The 26,538-nt window shown below is 40.7% G+C and overlaps 1 protein-coding gene across 2 annotated transcripts; it reads right to left on the bottom strand.

The window, feature by feature from the left end:
• Positions 1–2,259: 2,259 nt before the first annotated feature.
• LOC115128622 (T-box transcription factor TBX15-like) lies at positions 2,260–26,318 on the bottom strand. 2 transcript variants are annotated; one of them, XM_029658617.2, is made up of 8 exons: positions 25,820–26,318; positions 18,767–18,974; positions 16,085–16,186; positions 12,892–13,063; positions 10,444–10,611; positions 7,285–7,349; positions 5,917–6,014; positions 2,260–4,291 (listed from the first exon to the last, which is right to left on the bottom strand). In XM_029658617.2, exons 1-8 carry the CDS (start codon positions 26,019–26,021, stop codon positions 3,471–3,473), a joined length of 1,836 nt encoding a protein of 611 aa, XP_029514477.1. In that variant the 5' UTR covers positions 26,022–26,318; the 3' UTR covers positions 2,260–3,470. The 2 variants fall into 2 exon arrangements, with proteins under 2 accessions (XP_029514477.1, XP_029514466.1); XM_029658606.2 differs by having other exon boundaries at positions 12,880–13,063.
• Positions 26,319–26,538: the final 220 nt, after the last annotated feature.

Raw genomic sequence — 26,538 nt, forward strand, 5'->3', positions numbered from 1 at the left:
ATAGGAAGTGATTGGGCAGGAACGTTCTCCTCTGAGGACATCTATGTAATGGATGCTGATTGGCCTGCTAAATCACTGTGGTCTGTAAGGCTCTAATGAGGGACAGCACAGATCAAGAATAGAATCATCATAAATACTGTAGGGTTTCCTTCTCTCTCTCTCTCTCTCTCTCTCTCTCTCTCTCTCTCTCAAAAGTTCAAATGATTACGAGCTACTTTCCTCTGGCAGACAGAACCAGCAGGACTGGGCTGTGTTTTTTCAGTTTGATAGATGTGTTGTTGAGTCATTGATTAAAACCAACGAGAGCAGATGTCTGTTTACAGGGCCTTAAGCTTGTGAGAATAAGATCATTCTTGAATACTGTTTCTTAAATACATGATATACTGGTTAATAATGTTCTCTATCTTTACTGTTCCATACTTGAATAGTTATATAGTATTGCAGATTTCCTATGTTAAAGCCACAGTTAGTAAGATGTCCTGTTATTTCAACTAATGAAATAAACCTGCTTGATTTTGAATCATATATCATGCTGTATATTCAGTGCCTTCAGAAAGTACCCCTTGACTTTTTCCACATTTTGTTGTGTTACAGCCTGAATTTAAAATATAATAAATTGAGATTTTGCGTCACTGGCCTACACACAATACCCCATAATTTAAAAGTGGAATTACGTTTTAAGACATTTTTACAAATTAATTAAAAATGAACAGCTGAAATGTCTCGAGTCAATACGTATTCAAGCCCTTTGTTATGACAAGCCTAAATAAGTTCAGGAGTACAATTTTGGTCAACAAGTCACATAAGTTGCATGGACTCTGTGTGCAATAATATTGTTTAACATGATTTATGAATGACTACCTCATCTAAGATACTCCACACTTACAATTATCTGTAAAATCCCTCAGTCGGGCAGTGAATTTCAAACACAAATTCAACCCCAAAGGCCAGGGAGGTTTTCCAATGCCTCACAAAGAAGGGCACCTATTGGTAGATGGATACAAAAAAAGAGAGTAGATAATGAATATCCCTTTGAGCATGGTGAAGTTATTAATTACACTTTGGATGGTGTACTGTGTCAATACACCCAGTCACTACAAATATAAAGATATTATTCCTAACTCAGTTGCCCGTAGAGGAAGGAAACCACTCAGGGATTTCACCATGAGGCCAATGGTGACTTTAAAACAGTTACAGAGTTTAATGGCTGTGATAAGAGAAACTGAGGATGGAACAACAACATTGTAGTTACTCCACACTACTAACTTACATGACAGAGTGAAAAGAAGGAAGCCTGTATAGAATTTTAAAAAATCCAAAACATGCATCCTGTTTGCAATAAGGCACCAAAGTAAAACTGCAAAAATGTGGCAAATAAATTAACTTTGTCCTTTATGTTTGGGGCAAATCCAACACAACAAATCACTGAGTACCACTCTTCATATTTTTAGCATGGTGGTGGCTGCATCATGTTATGGGTATGCTTATCATTGGCAAGAGGAGACTAGGGAGATTTTGGGGATAAAAAGAAACGGAATAGAGCTAAACACAGGCAAAATCCTATAGGAAAACCTGGTTCAGTCTGCTTTCCAACAGACCCTGGAATTTCAAATTCACCTTCCAGCAAGAAAATAACCTAAAACACAAGGCCAAATATACACTGGAGTTGCTTACCAAGACTATGTTGAATGTTCCTGGGTGACCTAGTTACAGTTTTTACTTAAATCGGCTTGAAAATCTATGGCAAGAATAAAAAAAATTATGTTTAGCAATGGTCAACAACCAACTTGACAGAGCTTGAAGAATACAAAAAAAAAGAATAATGTGCAAATGTTGTACAGGTGTGCAAAGCTCTTAGAGACTTACACCAGTAGGACTCACAGCTGTAATTGCTGTCAAATGTGAATACTTATTTAAATGAGATACTGTATTTTTGTATTTAATTTTCAATCATTTGGAATACAAATGATAAAAACATGTTTTTGCTTTGTCATTATGGGGCATTATGTGTAGATGGGTGAGAAAAATATATATTTAATCCCTTTTTTGAATTCAGGCTGTAACACAACGGCATGTGGAGGCACTGTATACCATATATATAGATTTATGGTAGAATATCATAGTAATCAAGTTCTATTTGCATGGGAAAATGTCAGGGGATGCATTTACTCTTTTGCTTGTGTTTTTGTTAGTGGTCTACGTTTTTGAATATAGGCACATCTTACAGAGAGTGACAGCTGTAAATGAAACAAAAACATGTAAATGAATTAAAATGTTTATTGAACTTTTGTGTGCTTGGCACCTGTATTTACAGTTTTTTAAAAGGCCTTTCAAAATAATAATTTTGCTATTTCCATTTTTCCTCACATTTGTTGTCATGATAGATTGGCCCATATAATTGTATTATTGCTTGGCACTTAAATACAATTATCTACAACACACCAAAACATACTATAATTACTCTGTTTCCTATTCTATCTTTATAACCTTTCACACAACAACTGTAAAGCTTATGGTTTTTGCTTGCATTCGCCATCTTATATATGCTTTTAAAAAGGTAATCCACTCAAAAATAGTGAAGCCATTCCAGTCTGTGAGGAAAGGTGCTGATAAGATTGTGGTGATTTCACTGTATTTCACTATATGTTCAGTGTCCACTTGAACAGAGCTTCTCGTCCAGCGTGTCCACTGAGAGGTGCAGGGTCAACAACTGGACCCCACTGTCAGACACACATAGTTCCTCCCTCACCCTGACCTTTAGTTTTGTGACTTCATCCTTCCAGCATGTTCTGTATTATATTATATTCACCCTCTGTGCCTCATCCATCATCCTCCCATCATCTCCGCTGAGTGGCCAGAGGGGGAAACCTTCATATTGAAGTCCTTCATATTGATCTGGCACTGCCACAACCCTCTCAGTTCTCTCCCAATGTTGCCACAACGTTATGGCATAATGTTGCATAAATGTCTTGTTAAAACTAGAGCAGTGGAAGTGGAGGTGAAGTTTCTGGATCACACAGAGCCTCTGTCACATCCTGTCCAGGACTGGATAGAGTCCATAGCAACAAGGCTGAGTTACTGTAGACTGTCATTACTATTGCACCATAATGGGTTCACTCCTGAGAATCCCTCGACAGTAAGAGTATGTGGTCTCCTCTCTTTCACGTATCCCCCTGTATGTCCCCATGGTTGGGGTTAGTGTTCTAAACAGCCACATGTGCACTGAGAGCACAGTATATGGTTCCACTTCCCCTTTTTAACACTATTGTGGTAATTAAATAACAGTTCCACCTCCTTGTGTAAAGCATGTGAGGTGAATTATTATTATTTTTAAACACAATGAGATGAAAAGTCTGTTTTTTGAAAGGTTCACTTTGTACCTCAGTATTACAAACAACGCTAAATGTAAAATGACTCATCAATAGCATATCTTAGTAGAAGAGACAGAACTTGAAATAACAGGACAGTTTTTACACCATGTGCATTGACATCTGAGAGGAGGAGCCATACTGACGGCCATCACAGGAGCCAGCCCCCTGCTGGCCAGCAGAGGGATTGCCGATCATGTGCATGCTGTCCATGCCACCGTTGGACAGGTACTGGCGCTCGGCAAACACCCCGGCAGAGGAGGAGGAGCACAGGAGGCCGCCCTGGGTCTTCTCAGGGCTGGAAGCCAGGCGAGGGGAAGTGGGGAAGTTGTATCCATACAGGTTGTAGGGGTTGTGGAGTGAGAAGGCGTTGTAGGATCCCTGCTGCACGTGGTGGTGGCCCCCACTGAACATGTGGGCAGAAGAGGGGGAGGAGCCTGAGGAGGAGGAGGAGCCAGAGGTAGAGCTAGCTCCACCCTGCATCACATACTGCAGCTGGGATGCCGGAAACGAGGTCAGCTGACCTCCGTAGGCATCCATCTTGCCGCCACCGCTGCTTCCAGACAGAGGACCATGACCACCCCCTTGCATGCCTGCAGCGATCAGGGAGGACGTCCTCTGGGGCAGGAAGGATTCAGACTGCTGGGCAGAGGCCACAGCGCTTCCTGCTGCTTGGAGGCGTCCATAGGAGCTGTCGGCCAGACCCCCGTAGCCCTGCAGGGCCGCCATGTTGCTGCGGGCGCAGGCCGGATACTCAGACAGGCCCATGCTGCACAGCTGGCTCTCCCTGCAACCCACGTTGAAGGTGTTGGGGGCCAGGTGGAAGGTGGGCGGGGAGCAGGAGGGGGACAGGAGGTGGGCCGTGCCAGAAGGGGAGGGGGCTCCTGTGCTGGAGGTGGTGGGAGAGGTGCCCGTACTTCCTCCTGAAAAACACACAGGGACACACACACACTCAACGCAAAGACAGTGAGACAGAGCCAATGCTACAGAGTGAAACAACAACAGAAGCATTGGCCAACAATCACACTCAGAGTATCTCTCATTTCAGCCATTCGACCTTTCTCTGCCAGAATGTCTTATTCCAGTGACTGCTGCCGTTTGATCTTAACCGATCAAATATGAGAGCCCTGTTTAAGGCTGGTACATAAGCCACTTAATTCACATGTATTAAAGAATTTGATATTACACTTACTGGTCAATTTCAGCTGACTTTACCACTTTCATATGCTCAACATCTGATTTTAAGGACTAATTGCATGACATCATTACTTCTTTGAAATAGTAGTATTTATTGGATCCTAAACCCTAAAATAACAGTACTTGTTTCTGAGCATAAATGTGGCTTCAGTTTGATACAGTACATGTCTGGTCAACAGAGCTCCGAGCTTGCCCCTTTTCTCAAAGAACCATGCATTCATAATTTAGACATGTATTGACGTAAAAATATGTTTTTATCTTGGCACAGGTTTACATGCAATAAGTCAAGCTTTTGGAATTGACGGATAGCTGTGGGATATCACTCAAATATTTCTTTATTGATGAGAATTTGGTCCGCATTAATTTTAATGTTAGAGAAATTCAGTTTGAAACCAGCTAAAGAAAAGAAAACTTCATGACTCTCTCTTGGCCAGGGTTCTGATTCTGACTGCACCATATGCCTTCGATAATGTTCAGCTCAGTTCTGCAGGGTTCTGTTGGCCAGGAGAGGGGGATATCATAGTGATGTCATGTTTTCCTCTCTGGTCGGGCAGGGGTCAGAGCAGCTTCAGCGTTGCTGAGGGGAACTGTTGATTACCCCGCTGGAAGGGCTGTTGATTACCCCGCTGGAAGGGCTGTTGATTACCCCGCTGGAAGGGCTGTTGATTACCCCGCTGGAAGGGCTGTTGATTACCCCGCTGGAAGGGCTGTTGATTACCCCGCTGGAAGGGCTGTTGATTACCCCGCTGGAAGGGCTGTTGATTACCCCGCTGGAAGGGCTGTTGATTACCCCGCTGGAAGGGCTGTTGATTACCCCGCTGGAAGGGCTGTTGATTACCCCGCTGGAAGGGCATCTGGTGCCGCTGGGGGGGACAGGAGTGGAGGTGGGGGGACGACACACGCTCTAGCTCCGAGCACTTACGGAGCGCCCAAAGTTCATCAGCGGCGTGAGGACTCTAATTAATGTCTAATAGGTTTGGAGGAGTTTGTGATAACAAACAGATGTCGGCACAGACAAAATACTGAGTGGTGTAACGTCATCATAACCTCGGAGGAAGGAGCGAAATTGGCTTGCTTTAAAGCATCGGGGACTGTGATACGAGCCATGACCAAGACGCTGAGCTTTCACTGATTCCACTCGTGTAACAAAGCCGTCCAAAAGCAACAGGGTTAATTTAATAAAAAGTTCAGCAGATTCCAAGTTAGGTGCCAAAACAGGTGGTGATGACCAGACTGATGAAGAGAATTGATGTGTTGTGAGGTAAAGGAAAGATATGAAGTGACAGTGAAAGAGTGTATATTGTAGAAGATTGTAGAGATTAGGCCATAGTTTAGAGACAGTTGTACACACCTTGCTGTTTCTGCATGTTGGTGAAGTCCTCAAACGTGAGTGTCCTCACAGGCGGTCTCCAGAATGCATAGGTCTCCATGATCGCCTCTAGACCAGTCCTGTGTGAGAGAGAGAACGAGAGACTGAAACAGTGGAGAAAAAAAGAAAGGGTCAGTGTGAGGGACGGATACATAAAACATAACAAAGGCGGGGTAGGAGAAAGAGGAAGGAAGAGTTGTGATGGCAAAACAGATAGTCGAAGAGAGAGAGAGGGACATAGAGAAAGGAAGGAGTGTAAGTGAGAATGAGAGAAGAGGGAGGAAGAGAAGTAGAGTCAGACTGGGAGGAAACTGGAGCCATTAAAATGTGCAGGTTTTTACTGTGATCATAAATCTGAGTGACGTTTCATCTAGAATCTGTACACGGTTCTCCTTACTGCATGATTTACTCCCGTGTGCGCCGCTGGGCCCTGTCCCAGGGAAACGAGGGCCTGTCCCGACCATGTTATTTTAGGGCCAGTAACTCCAGGGCCATTCCAGCTCATTTGCGCGCTACGCTAATCACACTGGCCCTGGCCATCAGTGCGCTCATTCATAGAGCTCGGGACCAAAACCCAACAAATGAGCTCTGCCCTGTTTTACCTCATAAAGTCAAATGTCACCAGTCAAAAAATCTGATTGATGACAATCATAATTTAATGCCTGAGAGAGCTCTATATTAAGATATAAATTCATAGAGGGGAAACAACTCAGTAGTTAATTAACGAATTAGCTTGTGTCATATGTCCTCGTTTTAATTCATTTCAGTTCGCCATTATGTGGAATAACTGACAGCTTAACAGTGATGTAGTAAATTACTATAATGCATTGGTATGAGTAGTTAGGGGGATATGTGTGAGGATAAATACATTTTCTGTCTATAAATATCTTATTTCTACATAATCTTTTCATCTGTAGTTTTCTGCAATGAAATTCTAACGCTAGTTCATAAATCATGCACTGTATTGTTTGAAAAATGAAAAAATATGTCTCAAATAACTGTGCCGATAATGCGCTCCAGATGGGAGGGGAGCTTTCATGTGCTGAGGGTCTGGTTCAGTGTTTCCCCTGTTACATATGATAATCCGGACTGAGAGAGAGAGCGAGAAAGAGAGAGCTCTCCCCTACCCAGAACCTGTGTTTCTATCTCAGATCTAGTGGGGTTTTCTTGGCTGGGGAGAGAGTGACTAATTTTATATGAAGCAGCATATGGGATTAGGAGGTATCTCCAGGGGATTATTTCCATATTAAAGGCCACGTTGGACAAAAGGACAGATTTGCGGCACACAGCCTGGCGAATGCTGAGACAGGTTGCATTACACGGACCTCGGGTTAGTGGAGGAATGTATACCTGTTTCTACCTGAATCCCGAAATCCTTTAGCAAATGGGTTGCGATCAATCTTTAGTCTAGTTATCTGCGGGAAAGAAAAACATGACAATCAAAACCAATGTATCAATATAAAGAAAAACAAAATGTATCAATATAAAGATTTCAAAGAAATCAAAGGGGAAATGAAGGAATGTATGAATAAAGCAATTCATGAAAATCTTTTTTTAATGTAATAATAATAATAATTGGTCATTTTCCATTCATAAACTGAATTTAAAGAGGAACTCACACCGTTTTAGCACCATACATTTCCTTAAAATATGTTTATATACTGTACACCCTTGGGGAGAATATGGTGATTTTTTAAAACTTTTTGATACATTCATAGAATATTTGAGAATTTGTGAAAATGCTACAGTAATATGAGTGGGAAAGCTGCCGTGCATTTGGGCAATTAATAGAAAATAAAAACAAATAAAAACGTATCTGTCTTGTCCAGGCCCAGACTCTACACAGACCAGTGCACCATAACCAATCAGAGCTACAGTTGGCGTATATGCAAATAATTCATTGTCATACTGGGGTATGCCATTCACTTTTAACTGTATGTTTACAGGCAGCTACAACGACTTTAGAAAGAGCCAGATGAGCTAACATGAAATCTAGTGAGGGATAAATGTACAGACAAAAGGGGAAACCAGTATCTTTGGATAAACTGTCAAATGTTTCAGCATGTAGTTGGACTGAGAGGATGGGGAATAGTAGCCTGCTCGCTTGCCCTGTTGCAGCCTGCCTTCCAATACCTGCTTATGTCCCATAACCTATGTTTTTGACAACTGAATAGGACTTACTAGCTTGCTTGCGTGCCTGCCAATTTGATCGATGACAGATACATTTAATTGACAAATAAGAGTTTCCTGTGGTTAACAGTTGTTCAAGTTCAAAAGCGAGTCACATTTCTTGTTAGCTACCTAACCAAATGACACCTGCAACTTAGCTGTAGCCACCTAAGCTGCTAAAAACATTTTGGGGAAAAGTCTGCCATTTACCCACTCGTCAGAATGATGACATTACATCCTCCCAGCAGCTAGCTAGCTACATCAAAGCTCTGTGTTTTTAGCCTGCTAAATATTAGCCAGCTAAATATTAGCCACATTATATAGCCACGTTATGACTTATGATCATTGCCCATGATAGTTTGATTGTGTTGAGATATCCACCTAACTTTCACCCTTTTTGCATCAACCAAATGGCTTCAGGATCCAAACAATGCATGATCTGTGATTTACAACCTGATAGCAATCTTTATTAAGCTGCCAAGCATTGCATTGGTTAATTACAGTTGAAGTCGGAAGTTTACATACACATTAGCCAAATACATTTAAACCCTGTTTTCATAATTCCTGACCTTTAATCCTAGTAAAAATTCCCTGTCTTAGGTCAGTTAGGATCACCACTTTATTTTAAGAATGTGAAATGTCAGAATAATAGTATTGAGAATGATTTATTTCAGCATTTATATCTTTCATCACATTCCCAGTGGGTCAGAAGTTGACATACACTCCATTAGTATTTGGAAACATTGCCATTAAATTGTTGCACTTGGGTCAAATGTTTCGGGTAACCTTCCACAAGCTTCCCACAATAAGTTGGGTGAATTTTGGCCCATTCCTCCTGACAGAGCTGGTATAACTGAATCAGGTTTGTAGGCCTCCTTGCCCGCACACGCTTTAACAGTTCTGCCCACAAATGTTCTATAGGATTGAGGTCAGGGCTTTTTGATGGCCACTCCAATACCTTGACAGTGTTGTCCTTAAGCCATTTTGCCACAACTTTGGAAGTATGCTTGGGGTCATTGTCCATTTAGAAGACCCATTTGCGACCAAGTTTTAACTTCCTGACTGATGTCGGGAGATGTTGCTACAATATATCCACATCATTTCCATCCTCAGGATGCCATCTATTTTGTGAAGTGCACCAGTCCCTCCTGCAGCAAAGCACCCCCACAACATGATGCTGCCACTCCCGTGCTTCACGGTTGGGATGGAGTACTTCGGCTTGCAAGCCAAACCGTAGTCTGGCTTTTTTTATGGCAGTTGTGGAGCAGTGGCTTCTTCCTTGCTGAGCGGCCTTTCAGATTATGTCGATATAGGACTCGTTTTACTGTGGATATAGATACATTGTACCTGTTTCCTCCAGCATCTACACAAGGTCCTTTGCTGTTGTTCTGGGATTGATTTGCACTTTTCGCACCAAAGTACGTCAATCTCTAGGAGACAGAACGCGTCTCCTTCCTGAGCGGTATGATGGCTGCGTGGTCCCATGGTGTTTATACTTGTGTACTATTGTTTGTACAGATGAACGTGGTACCTTCAGATGTTTGGAAATTGCTCCCAAGGATGAACCAGGTCTATAAATATTTTTTTAGGTCTTGGCTGATTTCCTTTGATTTTCCTATGATGTCAATCAAAGAGGCACTGTGTTTGAAGGTAGACCTTGAAATACATCCACGGGTACACCTCCAATTGACTCAAATTATGTCATTTAGCCTATCAGAAGCTGCTAAAGCCATGACATAATTTTCTGGACTTTTCCAAGCTGTTAAAGGCACAGTCAACTTTGTGTATGTAAACTTCTGACCCACTGGAATTGTGATACAGTGAATTATAAGTGAAATAATCTGTCTGTAAATAATTGTTGGAAAAATTACTTGTGTCATGCACAAAGTACATGTCCTAACCGACTTGCCAAAACTATAGTTTGTTAACAAGAAATTTGTAGAGTGGTTGAAAAATGAGTTTTAATGACCTAAGTGTATGTAAACTTCCGACTTCAACTGTATATTAATCATGCATTGATTGCATCCATCTATTCTGCAAACAATACCTGACTATATGTAATGGAATTTTGAGTCAAATATACCCCCTTTTTTTTTTAAACCTCTTACAAAGTATGTTTTAAGGCATAAACTGTGAATTTGATATTTTGGACTGATATTATGATTGTTTGTTTATTTCATTCATATCTGCAAAGTAGTTAAAACGGTGTCAGTTCCGCATTAAGTTCACTTCCAGAATTGACTCCAATTAAACTTGAATTGACCCTATGCCTGGTGCAGATAAACCAATTGAGTGGCAACAGCATCGTAGCAACAAAGATAAAAGTGTCTGGCCTCAGACCTGTTGGTTCTGGTAGGCGGTGACTGTGGTGAAGACAGTCTCAGGGAAGCTAAAGGTCTTCACTCCCTCTCCACTGGGAACAGGCTTTGTGGGGGACAGGTCACTGCTGAAGTCCTTCCTGATCACATGGACACGAGGCTGGTACTTATGCATGGAGTGGAGGATGATCTGAAACCACAGAGAGATCGTAATGGTTACATTGTGAGTGCATGTGTGTGCATGTGCCTATGTGTGTCTAAGCAAGTCTGAGTTCATATCATGGCTGTATGATTAAGAGGAACACAAGTCCACATTTATGATAAGAGAGGTGGTAAGGTAAGTATTTAACACCAGAGAGCAGAGCCGAGGCTTCAGGCTATGGCGGCCCAGCCTTCCCTCCGGCTCTCTGTCTGCTCTTGATTACAGCCCGAGTGAGAAGCCTCCCTGGAGCCACAAACAACTAAGGGGGTCATTTCAAACAGATTGGTGAAACAGTAACGAATAACATTGACAGAAAATGTAATATTCCAGCCCCCCATCCTCTTCACCTTTCCCCCTGCTCAGCCCAGGGGACCCCAAGTCAGGGCCAGGGTTCTGGGTCAGGTCAAACCCTCCCCAGTCGCACATACACACACTGAACTGAGCTCACAACAACACAGAGCAGACAAGGAACTTATCTGACGGATCTATTATCAAAACAATACATCTAGTAGTGTCCTTAAAATAAGAGGCCTACTGTAGCAATAAAGTGATTTCAGTTACATATTTATAACTTATTTATATGAATAACAAGCAAAAGCCAATCAGCTTGGTTAATCACCTGTGCGTCAATCTAAGTAACATAATAAAAAAATACCCATCAAAATCCGTCAGTTTAAACTAGAGATATATTTTTGCATGTGCTGGTCTCAATTCACAGCATCCGCCCATGTCGGCCTTCTGCATCTGCAGTGGAAGGTGGCTGAGCTACAGCGGTGTTTGTCAGACCATGAGTTACCCCGAAAATTGGTCTTCTCACGAAAACATCTATACTATTGTGACCACTATATGGAAAGGGGAGACTCTCTCCGTTTTGGTCTACAACCCCCACAAGTGTCACGGGACTCGTCTGAAAGTAACCCATACAAATGAATGGAAGTATGGAGGTAGTTTTGCGACAACAAAAATAAGGGGTTAAACTAAAATATTTCCTGAGCTTTCTTATATCTCTTAGAGACATAGAACAGACACTTCAAAACCTTATGATACATTTTTTGTCTGTCTTTTTTGACATTTATTAACATGTTATTCAATGCGTTTCTATGGGCTATAGCAGTAAAGGCCATATTCAATATTTTATCCCCAAATAATGTATACCTAAAGAGGTCCTAAAGTTCTAAATCAAAAAGCTAAATGATCCATGGTATGACCATCTTAAAACAATTCCATATGTCAGCCTCTCCAACGGCTTAGACTTTTAGAGTTTTTTAAGAACCAATAGCCCTGCTTATGTGATTCAGAGGGGTTGGGTTAAATGTGGAAGACACATTTCAGTTGAATGCATTCAGTTGCACAATTGATTAGGTATCCCCCTTTCCCTTTCCCTTTATTATAGCAACCACTGTTAATGGAGAGGTTTGATACTATGGCAAGACGGAGGAAGAAGAGAAGAGTGATGGGACAGATACCCGCCTATTTGCGGTGAGGTTTCCCACACATGAAGTTCCAAAGTTAATTTCCTCTCGCCTCGATGCCTTCAGCGGAACAAAGGCCTTATAACGCGGCTGTGGGAGAGAAAGGGGCCTTGCCTGACTGCCCCCCAAAATATGTACCCAATGCTGCATCTAACACCCATCTGTTATTACGTTTGTCAGAAGAACGGAGCTGTGCTAGCATCAGCTGGCTGGTTGGAAAACAGGCCCATAGGAGGACCAGAATGTGCCAGCCCATCATTGCCTCACTAAGCTACATGAAGCCACTGGCATCCCTTTTTTGAGAAGATTCTAAAAACGTATGTATCTCTCCATCATGGCTAGGGAGGTTGGGTCCATCTTGAGTAATTACATTACCTGGCATCCCTACATCAGGACCTCTATGGAGAAATGGATTTGCACTGGCTCTTCTGACTGTTTCAACAACGTCAAGGCCCCGTAATAAAAGCAATCTGGCCTGTAACAGCACGGACTTCATGTCATGAGGAGATCCATCTTGTGCCATAACTACATCAATGCCGATCAACTATTTCAGCATCAGTCAATAAAGGCCGCAGTCTTCTTCTCTAAGAATAGTCTTATCTACACATGGGTGGGGGGAAGTAAATTCCCATATTACAATGTAAAACACTTTGAGAAATACTGAAACAGTACAATTACTTATATGTCTTTGTATTAGTGTACAGGTGTAAAGGTGTACAGGTGTAACAGTGTACAGGTGTAGGAGGGAGGCAAGAATATGCTATGTCAAGTTAAGCCGGCTCACCGGCTCACTCACATGGCCCTGATCGTCCAGCTCATTGTTGGTGAGTTTGAGTTTGTCGAAGCTGACCACCTGCCTCATCCAGGTGTCTCCAGAGGCCAGGGAGTCTGGGTGGATGTAGACCCGCGGGGGCACGGGGGAGTCCGCGTTCCCCGCCACCATCCATTTGGAGCTGTGGTACACATACCTGGAGGACAGACACACAGTGACAGACGTATCAGCACCAAACCTTATTTCACATTTGGTTCTCTGTTTTTTTCCCACAGGTTTTGCACATGTTATTGTGAAGCATTGAAGTCAGGGAGTTCATGTGTTGCAGATGCAGAGCTGCTCACAATAGAGACATCAAATATCCCCACACATACTACATATGCTTTTAACGACATATTCACAACTAAGCTCAGTCATAACATTTTATGTTGCATTGCGAGTTAGGGTACAATATGACTGCCCCGCCCAGCACAGAGCATTCCCCTCACTGACTGACTAAAGCAAGAGAGGGACTCCAATCCACTGTAGCCCCAAGCACAGCTGTTTGCCTTTAGTTCTGGCCATGCGCACAGTTGAAAGTGCTTAGCTGCAACGTCTCTTCCATAGTCATCACTCAGTGGTAAAACATGGACAAAACTCTAATTTGGCCTCTTTGTTATTGTCTAGCAGCGTTACACCACCCTCTCGGTCTCTCTCTCTCTCTCACACACAGAACCTTGAGCACCCTGAAGACACATGCACACTCTCTCACCTCTTTAGCACACGAACACACACACAACACACACCAGACCAAACAAACACACAGAATGCCAGGCGTTTGTGTAATTTCCTGTTTGGATTGCTGTTTAGGGTTAAGTTCTGTGTAACAGGGAAAGTGTTGAAGAAGAGAGAGACCTTAGCCCCAAACAGGACTGGAAATTTGATTAGCCCCCTTTCATCTTCCATAAATCTGCCATCTGGCTCCAGCACAATCAATAAAGATCTGACTTTATGTGACACCATTCGGACAGATGGGGGTAGCCTAGCCCGCTCACCCAACACCACACAATTTACACACTTTATACACTTTACACACACACACACACACACACACACACACACACACACACACACACACACACACACACACACACACACACACACACAGACCACAGACAACATATGTATGCATACAACTCATCAAACAGATATATACTTTTATGGACAAGAAATTCAGACAGACACACGTTAAAATACTCACACACACTTGCCAAACCCAGGCTGTACTGTATATTGGGTTACCTTAACTGACAGAGTAAGTATCACTATTACATTTCCCTACAGCAAGGTTCCCCAACTGGTGGTCTGCAGGCCGAATTTGGCCCACACGTGGTTTTATTTGGCCCCCCAAGTTTTCTGAGCAAAAATAAGTATTATTATTTTTATTTTGGGGGGGACATAAAAGAATGTAAAAACACCAGGTAATCACCTCCCAAGTGATTTTAATGTTTGGAATATTCCCAAATATTCCCTTGCATAATAGCGAGACACGAGCTTGTTTACAAATGTAAGCAAGGTTTGAAATTATAATATTTTAGTCAAATGTTATATCTGTTTGGGCTTGCAGTCAATTTGCAGTCTAAAATTATTTATAATTATGTTCTGGCCCCCCGACCATCCGCTCAAAACAAAACAACCCATGATTGAATCTAGTTGATCATTCCTGCCCTACAGGGTTGACTGGTGTGTGTTCAGAGTTTACATCATTAAGTAAAGTCCTTGTATGTGAACGTGTGTGTGTGTGTGTGTGTGTGTGTGTGTGTGTGTGTGTTTTCAAATATAGAGGACAAAGTCCATTTGAAGAGCTAGACAGTGCTGGTGTCTGCACTTTTCGTTTGTGATTCAAATTTAGAACATACCAACTGTCCACATAAAAGACAAGTAAAATATGGAGATTTAACGAGCCCAGTATAAACGAGACACTCCTGAAGAGAGGCAGAGAGCCTAAGTAAAGCAAGTAAATTTCAATAAAGACTATTTCCAGACCCCAACTCTATGAGAACTATGAGACATTCCAGTGACAGCTCGGAGCTCAGTTTGCAAAGCCCTGTGGTAAAGTCCCCAGCCAGGAAGAAAATCCTATTTAATTTTACAAGATCTTTTGGCTTCTCAAAATCCTCCATAATATGTTGGTTCTCTAGATCATCCCCTCGTAGACAAACACTTCAGTCAGTGAGAGAGCCAGGGTTCTACGATCCTTCAATGACACATTTACATAATTAAACAACTGGGGGAAATAATATGAATGCATTGTTAAAGTGGTTCCTCAGTGTTCCATTCAAGAAAGCAAAGTCCTGTTTCTCAAATAAAATGTAAACATAGTAAAAATATCTGTAACAATAATATAACATTAATGCATGCTATTGATATATAAACTGAAGAAGTACACTGTAAAATTAGAAAATAAATGTAACAAATGCATTGTAACCCATCTGTAGCGTTGCTATAACATTAATGCAACTATGACACTTTGCTACTTGTCTGTCGCTCTGCCACGTCACCAATGTATGACACATTGAACTGCGTCCTTCAGCTGAGGTAGTACATTAAAACAATATCTTACGGCATAAAAATTGTATTCCGCCATGGTCAAAGAACCAGGTTTAGGGTAGAAAGATGTTTTGCCATTTCCATAGTGAATAAAGCTATCAATATTATGGTCTCACTCTAACCATACACACATATGATAAATAATTTTAATTCTCCTCTCCTGTGGTCTCTTTCTCTCCAGACATTGTGCTCTATGCCAGAAATTCATTCAGATACTTTGGCCGGAGATATCCATCATAAAAACCTATACCCAAGATGGACAACTGTAAACGTCATTGTTTCAGGTTCCAGTCAGATTTATGTGCATATCAGCATACCATTTGAATTTTGCAATGATCTGTGTATGTTGTTTGGGGTTCATGGGGACGACTCTCCATCTTAAAATACACAACATCTATTTATCAGCTATGTTGTCCAAATTGGGAGTAGAGCCTATTTTGGTTTGACTGAATAAGAACATCAATCTCAGACATGGATAGTGTAATGTTCCAATAGCACATGTTGTGTATATATCTGTACATCACCGTGCACACGATAGTACACACCCATCTGAATGAGTAACGGGAAGTTAGGAAATGTTAGGAAGCGCTAATAAGTGTGAGCATACCTTAGGAAGATAGGAGCATACCTGTATCTCTTATTGTCCACAGGAACAATATCCATGGCTATGTAATACTGCTGATGGGGGTCCAGACCCACAATCTTTACTCTCATTGCAGGGAACATCCGCCTGAGAGAGAGCGAGAGAGAGATTAGCAATATATCTTAAGTTTAATATTATATTATGAGTATCAGCATTACAAATGGAACCCTGCACCATGTAGACATTAAGTATAATTCCACTCATGCCACTAGAAATATACTCTAGTGCGCCATTGGGCATGGTTTAAAGTTTGACCAATGTCTTGCCAGTCATATAGCTAATTTCCACCCCTCATCCACCCATAACAGCGCCTAGAAACATCATTTTATGATAATTCCTTAAAATGTCTGTATCAACATTCCACGTCTTCATTAAATAAATATTATTCAGATTAAATAAAGTAGGGCATTTCATCCTCAAAGAAGATTAAAACTGTTTTAATGCACGAGCTGGCAACAAACTCACTCTTCCTTGAAAATATGCACCCAATCATGAGATGTTTTTTTGGTAATTCGATGCAAACCAAACCAGGAAAAACAAAAAAAGTTATATTAAAAGTAGGACTACATACACAGAGACATTTTCAAGTTAATTCCTCGTTTTACACTTCAAAAGCTGCATTTTTCTTTTCATTTAAACGTCATAAATCTTTGCCCTCATAATGACAAATAAGTTCTGTTTTCTTACTTTCTTTCTCCTCTGAATTTATAGGGTTATTATTAGCAGAGGCATGAAATACATGCAGCTAGTCGTTTAAACTATACTGCCTTTAAACAGACACGGATTATATATATGGGGCTATTAACAACGTAAATCTGATTCATGAATATCAGGAAAACAACGTTGATCATATATTGTTTAGGTAAGTCAGATGTATAGGTGAACTGTAAAGTTGGTGTACATGTGTTATTAAAACAGAAGAACAAACGCGAAAATACAAACCTACTACTTTACAATACAACTTTAAAATCTTGTTATGTAATTTGATAGAGGCCTACCAAAAGAAAATTAAACACGCAAACAACTTGGCCTTTGCCATTTCTCCATAAAAACATGTCGACTAATTGGTCAGCTTCAAATAATAATCAGTGGATAGCCAATCTAGTCTAAGGAAATGGTAAGCATGCTTGTCAAATTAGAAGACTAGGAGAAATATGCCGCATCCCCGTGTTAGGCCATATATAGCCAATACTGCTCTGCCCTCACTCCCTTCTAATGCATGACACATATACAGAGGAATCATAATAGGCCTATGTTTGTTAAATGTGATTAATATCATACTATTTTCTGTTGTTAAACTTCATAATATGTTCTGTTATTAAAGGTAGGAGGCCTATATTAGCCTAAAAGTAATAATAATAATAATAATATATGCCATTTAGCAGACGCCTTTGTCCAAAACGACTTACAGTCATGCGTGCATACATTTTACATATGGGTGGCCCCGGGAATCGAACTCGCGGCCCTGGTGGTGCAAGCGAGATAATCTATCAACTAAGCAATACAGGACCATACACGGTTACAAATGTGGAAAAATCAAAAGGCTTGATGCTGATTGACATAAAATGGGAGCCTGAAACATACCTAATATTCCTAATTAATTACAACTATTTTGAAATGGGCAACTGGCTAAATCGAATTTCACAATCCAGAGTAAAATAAAGTGGCCTTTGAAACTAAAACCTGTTAGGTTAGATTGAAGATGAACACCTTCACCTATATTAAACCTAGTTTTGAAATAAACAAATTATGCATTATAAACTATAGGCCTACAGAAGACCATATGCTTTCACAGTGTTTTTCGTTTGTTTTATGGAGGAAAAAGTCATAACCTCGACCGCTTTATTGCTAGGCCTACTTCGTGAATCAGTCGACTACATAAATTCGTCGTCCGCCTATTGCTTGATCGTTAAATTCGAAATGGACGGGAAATACCTGGTGTTCCTGGCGAGGGGGAAAAGTCTTCATGAGAACAGTGTAGGTTAAGTTATATGCTCGGTTTGGGTTGTAATTGCTGCCTGTTTACGTTCCCCAGTACGTAACACTGCCCAAAAGAGCAAGAACCGAAAACATGTTTCAAAGAGATTAATTAGAAACAGTTCCTTTCTTCCCCGGCTATTCTCTGACATCAGCCATGGAATACCCTCATACGTCATTTATGGCCTGTGATTACAGAGCGGCCCTCTCGCGTCCGGAGCCCTTGCCCCCATGTGCAACACATTAGCACCCCTCAAAAACATGCGTGCTACAGGGGTAATGCATAGCGCACGGGGATCTTTTGCGCAAAAGTAGGCAACATGTGAAAAAAGGTGATATCAAACCTAAATGGGGTATTCGGCTGTCCCCATAGGAGAACCCTTTGAATAACCCTTTTTACATGTAGAACCCTTTGAATGAGCTTTTTACAGGTAGAACCCTTTGAATAACCCATTTTACAGGTAGAACCCTTTTGGTTCGAGGTAGAACTCTTTTGGGTTTCATGTAGAAACCTTTCCACAGAGGAACTAAAAATGGTTCCACCATGAGCCAAAAATAGTTATCCTATGGGGACGGTCGAATGAGCCCTTTGGAACCCTTTTTTCTACGAGTGCATACATGGTAGGTGCAAGAAGAAAATATATTAATCACGGAGTCCTTTAAATCATAAATATGCAGCCGTTGCTTTACCTCCCGGCTTTAGTGATGATCATCTCCGTGCCAATTTCATGGAAGCGCTTCCAGAGGTCCGCGCACTGCAGCTCCACCTGAATCTCCTCCATTGAGGCAGCGGGAGACAGCTCGCAGGCCGCCGGGGCTAGGTCCTCAGGGGAGCCGAAGGAGCACGACGTCCTCTCCGCCAGACCCTCGCCATCTGAACCCGGGCTCGCCTCCGAATCTGTGGAGATTTACAGGATTAGGAAAAAATGTAGCCCCGGTAAAACTGGGACATCAGGAAAATTAGTTAAGTATTGACCGTTGAGGCCAAATCATCTGTAGCATGAACTCCGAGAAAGCACCGAATCTAAACTCACTCAAATCATATGGGTTTGGTTGGATTTCAAATAATAAAAAATAAATCTGACTCTAAAACTATTCCATTTACGTTTGAAATGTCATAAATTGTCCACAATAGTAACGCTTGCAATCAAATGAAATGTGCATTTTACATGAAAAAAAGCCCACCAACAAAAATTCTAAAAGCTATATTTAGCCCAACTGATTGTCATGCCAACTACAAACTACTATCATTCATATCACTATGTCTACAAATGTCATATATTACGATGTCACATAGGCTATGAAAAGGGCCCACAACAAAGTTAGGAAAAGTTAGTAAGTTATATTTTCCCCAATGGAATCTCTGGCAACACAATAAGAACAACTACAATAGCAAAATAAATGTATAACCTGCATATAGAACTTGAATAGTCAAGGAATTTTTCCAGAATAACTGCTCCAGATCTTAGCTTCCAAATACACCTATAGGCTTACATTACTACTGGCTTCAGCATTTTATGTTCGACATTGACAACACTATGTAGTGAAAAAAAAACATTTTGCCATGTATCAGCTCATAAATATACATAGTTTTATTCTATACAGCACACAGTAATGTTATGAATTGTATATTTCAATTTCTTATTAATGTACTTGTCTCTGTTATTATGTGCCAATATGTAATATTATATGATTTATTGAGGGCCCTGACATGAGTAGGTTGCTTTGGCAGGACACACCATGCAAATAGGCGTTTATGCAGATTCAGGACTGCTGAGAGACTGGAGTGTGGCCCAGGACTAACCACCAAGTGACGACCCCAAAACAAGAGACAAGAGCATGGAGTGGAGACATGAAGACACTGCAGGCAGGACAGCTCTACCACAGAGACAGAGAGGAAGATGAGAGAGGTCCATAGAAGGGAAGCGAAAGAGTGAGAGGAGAAAAAATCATTTTCATCATCCTCTTGAGAGATCCTTTCAGTATGATGGCAGTGATGACTCTCTCTGTGTGAGCCAAGGAACATGGTAAGACAGTGCAACTGTTGATTGGCCCATACAGCCATCATGCATCCAGCAGCCATCAGCCACACAGTGGGCCAGGCCAGAGATCTGGGCCTGCTCAGAGCCATCATGGCTGCTGCTGCTGCTGTTGTCTCGGCGCTTTACTGTCATCAAGCTACACCACGTCCATCCACTAGCACTCAGAGTCACCATGCTGTCCCCTTACATGTCACCAGACTAGTCCCTGTCCTCCACCGCTATCCCCCTGTCCCCCTCCACACGGACAGCCTGCTCTCAGTCACACCCACTATAACCAGCAGGAACAGAGCAGAGCTACAAAAGTGTGAGAAGAACTACACACATCTGTCCCACATTACACAGGATATTGCTGGGTAGAAAGACGCATGTCTCGAGCGAAGGGGAAACAATGAGAGAGATGGAGTGAGCGACAAATAAATAAATATATTGAAGGAAGTAGCACCTCATGGCAGCTTACAGATAGAAAGGTGGAAGCAGAGTCAGAAATCTGGTACTAACCTTAAGTGCATGACTAATGCTGACTAACTAGCCAATCATAGACAGTAGCCAACCTCTGCTAAACTGTGGAGAGCAGCAACCACTTTATCAAAACCCAAATGAACTATCTTGTGGTTATGCACAGAGAAATCAACTTGCGGTGAGCCTCAATGGAGAACATGGATCTCCTCAACTGATATGCCTACCAAGTCTAAAAAAATAACAATAATGCCATCTTCTGTTTGTCAAAGCGTGGGTTCACACTAGAAATCGAGCTAGTTGAATGTGAATAATAATGGCTTGTAGGTGCAAAGATGATGGATTTCAGCTAATTATTCATACACAAACTTATTCACTATGTGATTATCTAATTTGGACAAAAACGTTACGAATAAAATCGCAAAGACCTTTCTATGGAAACAAGTTTATGAATAGAAAATGCATTTAATAGAGTTGTAACAGAGTGGGTAAGTAGCAATCTACCAACCTTGAAATTGCAGAGTAACCCAATCCACAAGAATCAGAACCACCTGTTTCCGCCTGTAATTAATTCAGGCCCATGTTAGGGAGAGGCAATAAAATAAGGATTAAACCCTTTTAATAGTACATCTGTTAGCTTGGAGTTAAGCTTTTCTCAGAGGCATCATTTTAAAAGTTGGGTTTCTAAGATACAAAATGATTTAGAGATGATCAGCAGCAATTTGCATTTTGTGAAAGAGGAATCATCACCCCAGAAGTACCAAGTGACAATTTATATATCATATATTAGGCTATATCATGTATTATTATATAGAATAGGTTAACAATATTGAAACCTCAGAGCTATATGAAGTACGGACAGAATAAGATTAAACATTCTGTCACTTAAAAATCAGTGTCACTCCATAGACTAAAAACATAAAACAGTCTACATGGTTATCCATAATATAATTACAGATTATTAAGTGAGACAGACTACTGTCCAAGCCTTATAGGCCAGTAATAGGTTTAAGAGTGAGATTAAAGATCATCTGTAGTGATATATTTCACAGTCTGGATATTTACATTTATTTGTAAATCCATACAAGAAAAGCAGTCTCTCTCTCCCTCTGTCTCTCTCTGACACACACACAAACTGCTGACAGTGCTGATGTTTACATTTAAGGCAGGCAATTTAATATTGGAGGGGTTAATTCTGCAGATAGGCCTACATGTGCTTGCCTGAAACAAAGGTAATGTGTCATACATGCTGGCTCTCTGGGAAACGGGATTGTTATTAATCCAATTTAAACTATTGAGTAGTGGTGGTTTTCTTACACTTTATATTTTTTTCCCATGACGTGTCTTTCAATGATAATGTTGTTTGACCATGTCGGTTTGAAAGCCTCACATGGAGGCAAAATCATTATGTAAAAAATCTAAACCGCACAAACTGACCACAAAGACTAGCTGTTATCAGTGATGGCTGGTCTATACGTGTCAACTGGAGGCTAGTCAAGATTGGATACTCAAACTACTTGCGACTCTGCCAGGAATATGGCTCCTAAATTACTTGGAGCTCGCGAGACAACGTTCCTTTTCAATCAACGACGACTCTAACTTAATGTAAAACCGTGGAGGATATATAACATTTCCTTAACTGACTGAATCGCAGTCAATGGTAGTACTGAAACCCTGCATCTCAGCTGTGAACAAATTTAGTTCGGTCCTCCGCATTTGTGAGGCATCCCCCAAACGCACAACACTTGCTGCTGCACTTCACGCGTCAGACAAGAGCCTCTGTGCATGAGGTTCAAGTCATGTTGCTGAAGGCAAACCACAAAGCTTTGCAGTTCTAAAATGAACTGTACAATTAGAAAATAAATGTGTAGGCCTAGATCATTAAGCCATGCACGTGACGCTAAATTAGGTTCTAATGAACCAAATAATATATATATTTTCTATGTATAGGCATATAGTCTATAATGCGGGTAGGTTATTAGTTTGAGATCCTTTTAGATACAAAAAAATGTAGGCCTATAGCCTATTTGATAAAAAGCAGGTGGGACTTCGCTTCTAGGCCTATTGTGAATCCAATTGTAATGGGGATTGTAATATTGAGAAGTTGGTTTACGTGTCTGTTGAAATTCAATGTAGGCTATACTGAGCTGAGAGGAGATATCAATTCATATTAGGATTATGATTCATATTTGCGGCCTGGGAGGGTTAGAATGGGATATAGAATATATCCATCATCATTCATTGATGTATTTAATAAAGTAAGGATATTCAAACTCAAAGCTTCGAGATTGAGTCATTCATGCTAGCTTTTGACATCAGTCTCTCTTCGATGAGTTCAATGTTCTTAAATTCAAACTACCCAAATCCCCCAAGACTTAGAAAAGACGAGAGTCAATTGATTTTGTGACATATTCAATAACTTATTAGTTCGTTTTAAATGTGTATAAAAATTAAGTCATAGACGTCTTTGTAAATAATTTGGAAAAATCTAGAATTAAAAATTATAGCATATGCCCATCTTGAATCTAATGTGACTTGCGTCAATAGGCATGCAATAACTTTGGCCTATTGAAAATCGGGATAGCCCAGGCTACTTATTATTACAACATTTGCAACAAAGAAAAGCGAAAACAAATGGTTTACCTCAATATAATTGCCATTTAGGAATATCAAGTGTTTTGACAGTAATAAAAAGCCTGCGTGATTCATAGGTTTTAAAGATTAGCCTGAGCCTTTTGATTTTGCGATTTTAGATTTACAAAATTAATATGATCAATTTTAATTAAATAAACATTTATATCAAATTTTACTTAAGACTATCCTTATAGGTGATTGCTTAAATTGTCAAGAATTGACTGAAAGCTGAGTTGATATTTTCCTTAGCCTTATGGCAGAGGTTGCGTGTCCATACCATTTCATATAGATAAATAGTTTAGCCTATATTATTGGAAAAGTAAAGTACTAAAACATAATAATAAAAATAGTTTAAACGTAGGTCTACGTTTTATTGGCCTATTGTTTCCCACATAGGAAAAAGGATGCAGTTAGCCTATAGGCCTATAGATATGCTTCACGAAATTAGAATAGAAAATACAGGGCACACAGGCTAACCAAGTGAAAAGAACAAGCACACACCAGGCCTACATTCAAACAAACTCTCTTCACACGAAAACACACGCATTGTCTCATATTATATTTGGACTCATACAAAAACAGGTATAAGTAACCCAGGTGTGGCTTGTGATGGCTAATTTCTATATATTGTGCCATGTGCCAAAAATGCATAATTTGCATTGAATCACAGAAACCAATGTAGGCCTTCATAATCTCAGCAAAACATTTCTCCCAATTCAAAACCATCTTAAGTGAATATGAATTACAACTGACCATGTCTCCACTTAAGTCACTGGCATGGCTAATTGTATTGTATCAAGAGAGGCACGCGTGAAAGAGAGACGGGGCAATTTTATGCAGCTATGCTTCTGTAAATGGAGAAGGGACAATGGCCCCACATGCAACCATCATTTTGTACCAATGTGTAGTAATTTGTGAAACAATGGTAATATAACTTTTAACGTAACCGCTTATGATATTTATGATCATAGGCTGTATCACATCCGGCCGTGATTGGGAGTCCCATGGTGCGGAGCACAATTGGCCCAGCGTCGTCCAGGTTTGGCCGGGGTAGGCCGTCATTGTAAATAAGAATATGTTCTTGACTGACTTGCCCAGTTAAATAAAGGATACATAAAATAAATTAAAAATTAAGGAATATAACTGCGCAAAAATTAAATTAACCGTGCTCTGCTGCAATAGGCTACTGCGTTTTTCTGGGTGCGTCATGGCTTAGTGACGCCTCGATCAGACCGGCAGTGACCTTGCATTCTGATACACCAGAAGAACATTCAGTTCCATTTATCCACATATGGATCAAATTGCATGCGTAGATGTGACAGAAGTACACTGAACAAAAATATGAACGCAACATGTAAAGTGTTGGTCCCATGTTTCATGAGCCGAAAGAAAATATCCCAGAAATGGTCCATATGCAGAAAAAGCTTATTTATCTCAGATTGTGCGCACAAATTTGTTTACATCCCTATTAGTAAGCATTTCCCCCATGCCAAGATAATCCATCCACCTGATAGGTTTGGCATATCAAAAAGCTAATTATAACAGCATGATCATTACACAGGTTTACCTTGTGCTGGGTACAATACAATGCCACTAACATGTGCAGTTTTGTCACACAACACAATGCCATAGATGTCTCAAGTTGAGGGAGCATGCAATTGGCATGCTGACTACAGGAATGTCCAATAGAGCTGTTGTCAGATAATTTAATGTGAATTTATCTACCATAAGCCACCTACAACATCGTTTTAGAGAATTTGGCAGTATGTCTAATTGTGCTCACAACCGTAGACCACGTTTGCTGATGTCAACGTTGTGAACAGAGTACCCCATGGTGGCGGTGGGGCTATGGTATGGGCAGGCATAAGCTCCGAACAATGAACACAATTGCATTTTATTGATGGCAATTTGAATGCACAAAAAAATACTGTGATGAGATCCTGAGGACCATTGTGAAGCTCATTTTTTATGTTTTATTATCTGTGACCAGTCTGTGAAATCCACAGATTAGGGCCTAATGAATTTATTTCAATTGACTGACTTCCTCATATGAACTGTAATTTAGTAAAATCTTTGAAATTCTTGCATGTTGCGTTAATATTTTTTGTTTAGTATAGCAGCAAAAGGTGAATGTTGAACTTTTGTTGCACACATATCCAGTAAAAGATTTGTATTTATGAATAAAGTTTGACTGCAGAATTGATTATGCCCCATTGATACATTGTCCCTGTCGATCTGACCGAAGTGTGACAGGCCTATTCATTTGTTAAAGTGATGGCATTTATACAAAATCAATCATTTGGGGTGGGTTAACTCCTTTGATAATTTATGCAAAGTTAAAACACCACTATTACGGTATAATAGTTACACTTTTTTAAACTACATACATATTAATTATGGACACTATTAGCCTACAGATGTTATTATTTCACATTAGTAGGCCTATCTGAGGAAAAGGTTATAACTAGTTATCTTTGAAATGGTGATGAAATAGTAGCCTTTTCTGTATTCCACTTTTCCGTGAGATAGACCAATCCGTAGTTTTGTTTTGGAAGCATAACAATATTCAACAAAAAAAACAAATATGAAGTGATGGTGGTTATGCACTGACCGGGGTCGATATCCAGACAATGCACAGGGTCGTCGCCGTCTCCTAATTGTCCGTTGTTGGCGAGGCTCTCCATAGACAACTCCAGATCCTTTTCCTCCCAGCCCCGGAGCTTTCTCTTCTTATTTGACCCGATCAGGGCTTCCACCGAAAAGGCGTGCGCTCTTGAGCTCAGAGCAGCAGCAGATCGCCTTCTGTCACTCATTTCTCTCAAGGCAAATCCACAAGAGGGAAAACAAAAACTCCGTCCACGCAGCGAGCACAAGGAAAATGCACACGTCAATGTTTAAAACGGTGCAAAAGTCGCCAATGACGAAAGTAATCCAAAAACTATGACTAGAAATTGTGTTTCAAACCTCTAAAGATATGATACGCCATCCCCACGGCGCATTTAATTGCTCGAAAGTTAGCATTAAATATATTCCTGGCTATCTACCGCTTTTTGTCTCTCCGTCCTGCTCTCCTGCCTCTTTCTCTTCCCCTTTCTGTCCTTCTCCCTCTCTCTGATTGATACTCACTTCTGGATAACTTTTTTTTTTGAAGCGTTAAGGGCAACCCTTTCGCTCACTGTCAAATCGCACACGTCCAATGAGAAGTTTGGAAAGAGAGAGAACCAAAATCTGTTAACCAATAGCAAATGAGAGAAACACCAACTCCTGAAGCAAGAATCCTAAACCCGAACCTTGTAACTGACCATCCAACACCGAATTAACATCGTCAGG

Source organism: Oncorhynchus nerka, linkage group LG1 (genome assembly GCF_034236695.1).
Source record: "Oncorhynchus nerka isolate Pitt River linkage group LG1, Oner_Uvic_2.0, whole genome shotgun sequence".
In the NCBI taxonomy this organism is placed as follows: domain Eukaryota; kingdom Metazoa; phylum Chordata; class Actinopteri; order Salmoniformes; family Salmonidae; genus Oncorhynchus; species Oncorhynchus nerka.

Bases quoted from the DNA above. Each gene is read 5' to 3' on its own strand.
- LOC115128622 (XM_029658606.2), bottom strand. From the start codon at position 26,021: ATGAGTGACAGAAGGCGATCTGCTGCTGCTCTGAGCTCAAGAGCGCAC. The intron at 18,975-25,819 runs GTCAGTGCATAA...AAATCTCCACAG, and splicing joins TTGTCTGGATATCGACCCCG to ATTCGGAGGCGAGCCCGGGT. The intron at 6,015-7,284 runs GTATACATTCCT...TCTCTCACACAG, and splicing joins CGGGATTCAGGTAGAAACAG to GACTGGTCTAGAGGCGATCA.